Source organism: Gossypium hirsutum, chromosome D08, assembly GCF_007990345.1.
Source record: "Gossypium hirsutum isolate 1008001.06 chromosome D08, Gossypium_hirsutum_v2.1, whole genome shotgun sequence".
Taxonomy (NCBI): Eukaryota; Viridiplantae; Streptophyta; class Magnoliopsida; order Malvales; family Malvaceae; genus Gossypium; species Gossypium hirsutum.
The window spans coordinates 52,411,538-52,423,223 of NC_053444.1; the positions used below are offsets into that span (position 1 = coordinate 52,411,538).

The following is an 11,686-nucleotide window of genomic DNA, read 5'->3' on the forward strand; positions in this document are numbered from 1 at the left end:
GACGCAAAAATTATAACGAAATGAGTAAGGAAGATCATGCGCATTAAGGTTCGCCTAGATGTTCGAAACCCTCTAAAGAGAAAGAAGTACATCATCTTCGGCAAAGATAAATCTACTTATGCAATCTTTCAATATGAAAAGTTATCATTGTTTTACTTATTATGTGGGAGATTAGGGTACGGTGAAAGTTTCTGCCCACTACATTTAACTTTAGGACTACAAGAAGTGGGGTTTGGGTGGAATATCTCGTTGAAAACCCCACCAAGAAGGGAAGCACCAATCGTAAGCAGATGGCTGAGGGAGGATCTAAAGGATATGATCAAAAGTGGGATGGACATGGATGTACATAAGGGGAAGCAACAGATGTGAAGTTCATTCATAGATCCCAACAATATTTCAAGAGGGAAAGGCATTATGGGATAATTGAATAGGAGGTTCTATAAGGTTAGCCAAGTAAGCGATAAGAGTAGATTTGGGGAAGGCAGTAAGGTATGATACTACATGATAACAGAGATAGATGCGGAGCTCGAAGACAGGCCGATATGCCTTGTGGATGGGAAGAAAAAGAAAAAATACAACATTTAGAGGACAGCAACAATAATTACCTAATGAACACAGAACTTGACAATGATATATCGGTGGTCGCTAGCAAGCAGGCTGGCCGGCCAGTCGTAATGAAAACCTCAAGTTAGAATGTCCGTGGCTCAAGGCAAACACAAACTGTTAGACGTCTCAAGCTATGAGTCAGCCTAAGGTTTTGTTTCTTAAAGAAACAAAAGTCAGTTAGAGAAAAATGGAAACAATAAGGAGGAGTGTGGGTTTATGAATGGAATAGATGTTAGTGGTGATGGTTCAAAAGGAGGCATTTCACTTAGGTGGAAGGAGGACATATTGATAAAATTAAGAAGTTTTTCTAATTCTCACATTGATGTTGAAGTAATGGAGAAAGGGAAAGCACGCAATTTAATCTGATTCTCAGTTACCCCCTGAGGTTTCTTGCTAAGACAAACCATATGAAACTCTTTCAGATGCTTGTGGGGATTTTCATTTTGTAACCCACGAAAAGTTGGCAGTAATTGGATTAAACCTGGCTTCAACTCAAAATCGATATCCACAGTAAGATACGCGATGCACAATGGCGGTTGTTCTGTAGGAGCTTCGGCCAGTTGCCGAATCGTTTGAGCCATTGGTTGGTGTGCTAGATTCGGGTTTTCGTTAACCCTAGCGTTAAGCACTTCTTCTGGTGAGTCGACTTCTATTTTTTCGCTTTCAAGTGTTCAAGTAGGGTTTTCGTTAACCCTAGACTTAGCTTCGTCGTCGACTTCGATTTCTGGCGGTTGGTTACTTTGAGTTCCAACCACCGCTGACTGTTTTTTCATAACTTTGTCTCCTTGCGATTGGCTCTAGCAGTCTTCTCAATTTTTGAATCGAACGCAAGAGTACCTAGAGCAGATCTAGTCATAAGAAACAAAAAACGAGGTTAGTACGTTGCCAGTCCCCAGCAACGGCGCCAAAATTTGATGCGGTCATTGAAAGCACCAAAAATATCCTATCCCTAATAAATAATAAAAAAGAATAGTAAAATGGAAGTAGGGTCGAATCCTCAGGGACTGGATTTGCACAATATCTTGTCCCGTGAAATCTCGGCAGAATCTTGCCCAAGAAAACCTGCGTTGCTGAAAAAATAAAAAAAAAATAGAATTAAAGGTTTGGATCTGGAAACAAAAAAATAAAATAAAAACAGAATTAAGAATATTGAATCGAAAATTTGAGAAATTAAAAATAGAGTTGAGAGAAAAGAAATTTTTATGGGAGATTCCAGCCTCCAGTTGTCTCGTTCCGCCTTGGGTTCAATTCTCGGCTTTTAGATGATCCTTCCCAAATCAAATAAGACAGTTATAGTGGAAGAGAACGTCTACGACCACCAGCTCCAAGGATTTAGACTTACGATTTGGTAGAACCTGACTCTAGCCAACAATCGCTTCTGTGGGATCGTCTTATACTAGATCAATGCTTTTCAATGGCGAATCCCACGTCATTTTGTCTCTTGGGCTCGCCAACCTCTGACGCAGTAAGCTAACGAACCGACTGTGCAACCTTCCCAAAACATACAAAGCGACCGCCTTTGCATACGTTGAAAAGCTTACTTCTTAAGGGACATGGACGGAAGCGTCAGCCCCGTAGTGCGGAGAAACGATGAACACTCATTGAGAAGGCTAAGTACGGATTCTAAGCCTCATGAGCCCTTTTGGGGATTTTCGACAACCTTTGGCTAGATGGCTTTAGTGGCTCATGGTTGTGGTAGAAAAGAAAATAAATAAAATAAAAATAGAGATTTTATTGAAAGGAAATATGAGAAGAACAAAAGCCTAAACTTTTGGGGAGAGAGTGTTTACAAAAAAAGATGGATCTCTTTTTGAGCCACTTCACCCCCTATTTATAGTGCTAGGGGGATAGTCTAATCCTACTTAAATTCCTAAAAAATAAATATATTTAATTGAAGATAAATAAAATAAAATCCTAAAAATAATCCTTAATAATTATCTCAATATTAATTATCTTAATATAACTAAAATAGAGTTTAATAGAATAAAATCTCTTCTTTTTGCATTTCAACCCTTGTGTCATCCATGCTTACACTTTTGGCACCAACTTTTTCTTGTGTCGCACATTGGCCTATTTTATCTCTAAATTCACGCTTTTGGCCCTTAATTTTGCTTTTGCCTCAAATTTAGTCCCTATGATATAAAAGATCATAAATAGCTCAAATTAGCAGGATCATACTGATCAGAATAAATACATAATTAATACATAAAAATACGTTATTCTAGAGTGTTATCAATAGTGGAAAAGACTGTTGGAGGTTTACTAGTTTTTATGGATCTCTAATAGAACAACAGAAGAGGGTTTCGTGGAACATGCTTAGGCAATTAAACGATAAGAGTCAAATGCCATAGCTAGTGGTGGTAGATTTTAATGAGGTAATGTTCTCGTTTTAAAAAAGATAGGGACAATTAAAGGATGGAAGGAAAATGATGGCATTTAGGGAAGTTTTAGAGGAATGTGATTTGAGTGATTTGGGATTCTCAAGACAGTAGTTCACTTGAAAGAGGGGTAGGTTACCGAACAACAACATAAGAGAAAGGCTTGATAGGGTGGCAAAATCTGCATGGTGGACCTAATTCTCAAGTTACTCGGTGCATCATCTAAGTCATAGTTTTTTGAATCATTGTCTAGTGGTAGGGGATACTATAAAAAATGGAGGGGGTTGAATTGCGCGTAAAGAATTCCTTTTTATTTTAACGCTAATTGGGTTTTGGAGAAAAAGTTTGAGGAAAAAATAAACAATGGATGGGTTTTGGTGCAAAAGGAGCTACCAGAAAAGCTAGAAGTATTGGGAAAGAAGCTGAAGGAATGGGTAAAAATTAATAGAGGCTCTCGAATAAAAAAAAAGAAGATCTAAAATTGAGGCTAAATAAGTTGAATGAAGAGGATCCCGACTAGGTAAGTCTGGCCGAAATTACGGAAGTCAAACTAGCAATAAATACGGAAGCAGATAAAAAAGAATTTTTGTAAGAGCAACATGCAAGGGCAAATTGGCTTCGAATGGGGGACTGCAACACTGTTTTCTTCCATAATTTCGCATCATATCGCAAGAATAAAAATGCAATAAAATGACTTGAAGATGGAAACGGTGGATAGGTAAAAGGGATAAGGATCTGACAAAGCTGGCAACTAATTATTTTAAAAACTTATTTTCATCAAACCTAATGCAGGGCTATGAAAATTTAAGGAGTGAAATTCAACCTTGTATCAGTTGGAGCTTAAATGATGAATTATGTATGGAGTTAAAGAAGTAAGAAGTGGTGGAAGCTGCGAAAGCAATGGCTCCTCTTAAAGCTTCTGGTAAGGATGGTTATCCAACTTTCTTTTATCAAAAATTCTGGCATGTTGTTGGAGATGATGTTATTAAATATTGCCTTGAGGTGTTGAATAGTCACAAGGATCTTGCGGAGATAAACAAAATCAATATTGTGCTCATTCTTAAAGTTCTATCACCAAAGAATTTGGGGAAATTCAGACCTATAAACCTCTGCAATGTCATCTATAAAATATTCTCGAAAGTAGTGGTAAATAGGTTTAGAAAGGTATTACATTTATGTATTGAGGAAACACAATGAGCTTTTGTCCCAATCAAGCAAATAACGGATAATATCCTTGTAGCGTATGAATTATTACACTCATTTAAAAAGAGAAAAAAAAGTGGTAGATGATCTTTCACATTGAAATTAGATATGAGTAAAACCTACGATAAAGTGGAATGTGATTATATCGTAACCATGATGAGGCTATTAGGCTTTTGCAACAAATGGATAACTCTTATTATGAGATGTGTAAGCAGTGTCTCCTATTTGGTGGTGTTTAATAGGACTCAAAAGAGCAAATTTTAAACCTTCAAGAGGTTTTAGACAATGGAACCCCTTGAGCCCATACTTATTTATTATATGCACAAAAGGTTTCTCAGGATTGTTGAATATGGCAAAAAAAGAAGGGAAGATTGAAGGGGGAAAGGTGGGAAGAGGATGGTCATCAATAACTCATCTATTTTTTGCTAATGATAGCATCCTGTATGGGGAAGCTTCGATCGAAGGACTAATTGCGATAAAGGGAGTGGTAAATGAATATAAGAAGATTTCAGGTCAGATGGTGAATTTTGATAAATCCTTAATCTATTTCAGCAGCAATACCATTGAGGGAATTAAAGAATAAATAGGCAAAGTCTTGAGGGTTTGAATATCAAATAACCCAGAGAAATATCTTGGGTTACCAACGATGGTTAGGAGGAAAAAAATGTGTTTGTGGAGATAAAAGAAAAATACATACAAAAAATGAAGAGTTTGAGCGTTCGTAACCTGGCAATGAGGTTTTTATTAAATCCATTTTTCAAGCGTTTTCAGTTTATGCAATGTAATGTTTTATGTTACCTATGTCATTAATTTAATGTGCAAATTTTGGTGGCAAAATTTGAAATCTAACTAAGGAATTCATTGGAGTAGCTAAACTTCTATGTGTAGCCCAAAAGCGTAAGGGGGAATGGGGTTTAAGGAGTTATCAAAGTTTAATATAGCCCTGTTGGCTAAACAGGGATGGAAACTAATCACCAGTCCTAATAGCTTACTTGAGTAATGAAAATTAAGTATTACCCTCGAGGGGATTTCATGAGTGCAAGTTTAGGGTCTTACCCATATTTTACCTGGTGTAGCATTTGGGGTGCCCGTAGTCTATTAGAAAAGGCCACGAGATGGAGAATAGGAAATGGCGAAACGACGAATATATGGAACGATGCGTGGCTGCCTACCCCTGAAAACGAAAGAATAAAAGTTCAGAACATTAACCTAAATTTTTTTACATTGGTAGATCTAATCAATAGAGATTCGGTTACCTGAAAACAATATAACATCTACAATTTATTCAACATAGAACAAGCCGAGGCAATTTTGTTGATTCCTTTGGTGAGTGGTACGCAGTCAGATGAGACAATATGGCGGGGGGACAGATCGGGTGAATACACAGTAAATAGTGGTTACAAATGGTTAATAACAGAGGATATTCACCTACTGGGAAATAATGTTACAGCCAATTCAAAAGATAACAAACAACTACTTATCGACCCTAAGTAATCTAAAATTACGAAGGCTTAGGGAAGATGCGCTTTGCCCAATCTGTTTGGAGGAAGATGAAACTGTGGCCCACCTCTTCCGAGACTGCAGGTTCACGAAAATGGTTTTTCAAGGGGTTGGTGTGGATATCTTGCAAATAAATATTGAACAAGAGTGGAAACATTGGTTAGTACTCTTTTTCAAAAACAACATGCAAATATGTATTATAATGGCCATTTCACTCTGGGACATATGGTTTAATAGGAATAAATGCTATCATGAGGGGAAGAAGGAAAGGGTTCAGGATGTAGTAAATTTCATCAAAGCATATATAAGTCGAGAGAAGAACATTGGAGGCCCCTAGAGGCAAAGTAGGTCAAAATAAATTTTAATGCAGCATATCAACAGCAGGAAAATAAAGCAACAACGGGCATAATAATAAGAAATAGCGAGGGGTTGGTAATGGATTCATGCGTTACCCGGTAGAAAATGCTCGAGACCCGACCACTGTGAAAGCTAGAGCCTCTCTACAAGCTGTTACTTTTGGGGAAGAAATAGGGTTCAGTGATGCTGTAGTGGAGGGGAACGCACTAAAAGTGATAAAAAAAAAAACTAAAGTTAGCGAATATTGACAAATCGATGATCAGAAACATAGTAGATGAAATAAAAAAATAGAAATTCCAGGTCCAAGAGGTTATCTTTCAAACACACATCTCGAACGTTGAAAGGAGCAGCGCACGTTCTGGCAGCGAGAGGGGGAAGATATAACGTTCTGATCTTCTGGATGGAAGAGGTGCCTCCAGAAGTGGAACCTCTCATTACGAAAGGCAAAAAAGGTATATTGAATTAGTGATTGGATCTCTATAGAAGACATGTCACGATGGAAGCAAGTAAGAGCGATGAGCTCTTGCAAACGAGATGTACAAAAGAGAAATGCAGTTCGAGTTAGACGATGGTGGAGACATAAGCCGAGGCAAATGTTTTGAGGGGTGGAACTATCTGGCAAAGAGGACAGAAAGATTAGTTGGAAATCAACTGAGGCGTTGAAACAATTCTGAGACAAATCAACCCGATGTCATTTTGAAGAAGCGACAAGGGCGTTGCAAAAATAGATGTGGGAGAATGTCATGAGCTGCAGATTAAAGCTCGTGACAAATGCACATAGAACCTCATATAGAGGTCGACTACTCAAGTGTAACTTATTTGATTCACTTGAACTAACTCGATTCATGAAACATATGAAAAAGCGCATTTACTTGATTGCTTGATGACTTAGTGAAACACTAATAAAATTAAAATTAGCGAGATAATTATTGTAAATTCTAATGGATAAAAATGTATAGAGTTTGAATCCATTAGACTCTCCATTTGTAGATGGACATTAATTTTAATCATCGATGTAATCTGATATATACTATTAGATCTTAAAGAACTCAACTATAAATAAAATCTTCCTCTTTCATTTGTAATAATCCCATTGTTTTTATTTAGAGTTATAAAATACTTTAAGAGTATTTATTCAAACACTTGGTGTGCTATAATTTTCTTATGGCATTTCTGTTTGATTCAGATCCTTTGTCTTTCTGAATTACTGTCGTAGAGAATTTTCCTTACGAATTTTCATTTTCGAGAGTTACGCGAACTTAAGTGAATTTGAAGTAAAAGAATCACCTACAACCACATGGCTTACCAAACTAAAATTCTAGCTTTGTGAGATAAATGTATGCATTGTAGAACGGTCAAACACCACAAGAAGTCAATGATCCACAAATTAATCCTTATCTTAACAGTTGTAAATACGACAGCTCATGGAGAACCTACCTAGTTGGTAAGAAATTAAGAATGTACCGTAGAGAAGACCATGTAAATACACTTTGTTTATTAGTCAGCAGAGATGCCAACATTTTCTAATAGAAATCTACATCTATGATCACTAACAATTTTATAAGCTGATTGTGCAATAATAGGATGATAGACTACAAGTCCCACCAATAACCATTGGTGACTGTACATTAATGCTCAGTGTCTATCTTCTTCAGGAGCCATATGGTAAATAATTGTCTCATCTGAACGGGGATTAGCATGATACTGTCCATAAAATGCATAAATACCTACAGAAACTATGCTGAGGATGATGAATCTGATCCATGCTTCATAGTGCAACTGTGCCAAAAAAAAATAGGGTAATTAAAACCAGTCGGCTTTGGTCTATAAATTCTTCGAATTTTAACTCCTTTATGAATTGGTTACACAAATTCAATGAACTAATTCCAAAGGATTGTAGTGAGGGCATTTTGCAAGCATACCTGAGCAAACAGGAAGATGTTGAAAAAGATGCAAACAGATGGCACAATCGGAACCCATGGACAAGAAAACCCTGGAGGATCTGAATAAGCCTGAGAAGAGTACATTAATGGGTTCAGAAAATCTTATTAAGAGGTTTACCAATTCAGCTGGTCATGTTAAACCAAGCAGAAAGCCAGCATGTGCGCTGTAAATAGCCAAAAGCGCAATCAATCTTAACATTGAACACCATTAACACCATATGTATATCAATAAAGGCTCCCTTTTTCCTGGCATTGGAAAGGAAAAGTAGAAAATTAAATTTATGTATAGATAAATTCGTTCACCTGACGGAAACAAAGAGCAGCACAAGCCATTATGGCTATAACCACCGCAACAATCATAAAAATAAAGTGAGTGCCAAAACGATAAAGAACTCCAGCAGCAAAACCACAGCATGCCACTAGGAAAATACATAGGACACCTTCACACCAGGTTGAGATGCACTTTGAAGAAACTCGATTGCCGGTGTTATTTTTCCAGCGAAGCGTTACAACACAGGCTGCAACAACAGAATAGCCGGTCTGAAACAAATCAAAGTATAAAGTGAGGTGTATGTCATTCGCAATTATATACATCTAAATGCATTTTGTCCTTCAAAACATCAACTTAATTTATGCAGATACTTTCCTTTGACCTCATGACCATCCAATACATGCACATCTACACATTACAGGATGTTGACAGAAGCCGGAATATACACTCTATGGTTACAGGTTATTAGCAAATAAAAGTTCTGCAGATATTGATCTGCTTTCATCTGAAGCTGAAAATAGACTACTTCGATGACCTACAGATGATACTAGGAAATGTACCATATGCTGAAGTAGGTTACACCTTGTAGATACTTGTTTTTGGTTACTAACTGTCCAATCAATAGTAGTTCCAGACCTAAAACTGTGATAACTTAATAACCATACATGATTAAGTAAATATAGAGCAAAGACTTCACAGAAAAAGGAAAAGAAATGGCCTACCAGTGAGCCAACTGAAAGAATGTGTGATAGGATATGCACGTTAAACAGCCCTCCCAAAACAGCAGCAACGATACCGACCCAGATTTGAGAATGAATAGGTGTGTGGCGTATCGGATGCACTTTAGCAAATATTGAAGGCAGTAAACCGTCCCTTCCAAGCCCAAGATATAAGCGAGACTGCTCAGAGAAACACTCCATCATGTAAACTGGAAACATGTTACTCAATAACGATATAACAAATACATAGAAATTTGACATACAGACCAACTAGTGCTCAGGCAAAGCATTTCATCACGTGCACTGGAACATGCTACTCAATAAGGACATAACCACATAACAGAAACAATTGAAATTTCACCTGGACATATAGACCAACTAGAAGGGTTGTTGTAAGCCCAGCAACAGCTCCAATACTGATCAAAATAGAAACATACTTCAAACCCTTGGATGTAAACGCTTCAGATAAAGGAGCATCTTCGCCAAGGAGGTTGTATGGTACCATCCCGGTGATCACCAAGCAAACACCAACGTATAAAACAACACATACAAGCAGACTTCCCAAGATTCCTATTGGCAAATCGCGCTGAAATATCAAAATTAAAACAGGGAATGAAACTACAAATAACATGCAGACACTATAAAACAATACAATACAAGATAAAGCATAGTAACATAAATTACAATACTTTGAATGACAAGACATTGTGTTGCTTTCAAAATAAGAGTACCTGAGGTCTCTTTGATTCTTCAGCAGAATTAGCAACCGCGTCAAATCCAACATATGCAAAGAATACTACAGTTGCGCCCGTAAATATATGTTTAACACCATTGGGAGCAAAAGGAGACCAATTATCTACATCAACTTTGAAAGATCCAACAATAATGACAAAAATAACGATGACAACCTGCAAAACAGTTAATGCGGAAATCAGTTACGATCACTCCCATTTCACTTTTGTCCTCCCCCTCTGTTTCTTCCTTTCACCAAAGGCCAAATGTTAAACTTTTAATTATTCACAAATCTTGTTGATTTTTGTATCCGAGTACAATCTTTGTCCTCTTGTGCTCTCAGAAAAAGGAAAAACGGGTATCATCAGAATATAGAAAACAAACGAAGTCCTGAAAGGAGGGTACCTTGGCTGCAGTCATAAAAGAATTAACAGCAGAAGATTCTCCAACACCAAGACAGAGGATAACAGTCAAAACGGCAAGAAGAATTGGAGCCAGGATATTGATAGACAAAGTTCCTCCAAAGAATTCTTGACCACCATGACCAACCCAGGGAGGTATGTTTCCTTTCAAAGCAGGGATGAGCTCGAAAATGGTAGCCACGTAGCTAGCTAAGCTACGGGCAATACTAGCTGCTCCGATATGATAATCCAACATTAATTGCATGAATACAAGGAAAGCCGTAATTTCATTGAAGGCCGTGTACGCGTACAAGTACGCGCCTCCGACTATGGCGGGAAACCGTGACGCTAACTCCGCGTAGCACAACGCGTTCAACACACACGATGCTCCCGCGAGTATGAAACTAATAGTCACTCCTGCAAAAACAGATTCACAAAATCGCAACAAAATCTAAAGCAGAAACGATATCTGCGATCCAATAGAACCAAAAAGGAAAGAATTGGAGCGGACCTGGACCAGCATCGCGAGCGACGGTTCCGGTGACAACGAATATGCCGGCACCGATAGAGGCGCCGACGCCGAGTAGGATGAGATCGAAGACGCCGAGGCGGCGGATAAGGCCATCGCTAGAATTGTTAGCGGAGGAGGATGACTTGAGGGTCTTGGCTCTAAGAGCTGAAGAGCAGAAGTGAGAGAAACAAGTAGAAGAGGAGGTGGCGTCTTTGTGACGGCTATCATCCATGGTTGAGGCCATAAAGGTGCAAAAGAAGTATGGCAGTAGTGTCTGAAAATTCAACGGGGTTAGGTATGGATATAGCGGCTCGAAATTAGCCATACATTTTTGCTCATATATTTCTTCTCCAAAAACAATCAAGATATTCCCCCTTTTTTAAAAAATCGGAATCTTTTTTCTTTCTTTTTCTTTCCATTTTCTTAATTAACAAAAAACGAAAATCACGGCAAGATATGGTTAAAAATAATTACCGAATTTCATATATATTCCAAAAACAACATTTAATGGTATAATTGGATGAATTTTTAATAAAATGATCAATTTATTATTACGTTTTAAGTAGAAAATACAAAATACATTATATATTAATCTTATTATAAATTGTTATCATATTTATTCTTTTTAATACAATGCCTAAAACTATCCATAGTCCCTCTCCAACCTCTAAATAGGAGGATAATATATTTCAGCAAACCCAAACTTATGTTCTTCTACATTGACAATAATATCAATGCCAACAGAGTTACAATTCAATTTTTAGTATAAATTAATGATATTTTCACCTAATTATATTGCGTATATATTTGGAATAGGTGATTTAAATTGAATAAGGGCATATGCCGTAGACAATGAAAATAAAGAGACCCTAAACGATAAGATTGAGAAAAGAGGCCAACTTTATGACATCAGCCATTAGCACTCTCAACTGAGGTCATCCTCAGTAAGGACTCTGCTATTTGTATCTAGACTCTGTTTGACCATTCAGCCTGTAACAATATAAACTTCAACACCTTTCATGCTACACTTTACTTAGTATTACTTAGTAGAGTGAAAAGAAAATT

At 37.4% G+C, this 11,686-nt stretch overlaps 1 protein-coding gene and 1 long non-coding RNA gene across 2 annotated transcripts; both read right to left on the reverse strand.

Annotated features, from left to right (window-relative positions):
* Positions 1–2,716: 2,716 nt before the first annotated feature.
* LOC107900815 (uncharacterized) lies at positions 2,717–6,255 on the reverse strand. Its single transcript, XR_005916819.1, has 3 exons — positions 6,140–6,255; positions 5,444–5,810; positions 2,717–5,361 (listed from the first exon to the last, which is right to left on the reverse strand). It is a non-coding gene; the product is annotated as an uncharacterized lncRNA (long non-coding RNA).
* A 1,165-nt stretch (positions 6,256–7,420) lies between these two features.
* Positions 7,421–11,045, reverse strand: LOC107900814 (cationic amino acid transporter 9, chloroplastic). The gene is made up of 8 exons (XM_016826531.2): positions 10,622–11,045; positions 10,115–10,527; positions 9,709–9,885; positions 9,339–9,563; positions 8,981–9,157; positions 8,291–8,527; positions 7,967–8,056; positions 7,421–7,823 (listed from the first exon to the last, which is right to left on the reverse strand). Exons 1-8 carry the CDS (start codon positions 10,944–10,946, stop codon positions 7,680–7,682), a joined length of 1,788 nt encoding a protein of 595 aa, XP_016682020.2. The 5' UTR covers positions 10,947–11,045; the 3' UTR covers positions 7,421–7,679.
* Positions 11,046–11,686: the final 641 nt, after the last annotated feature.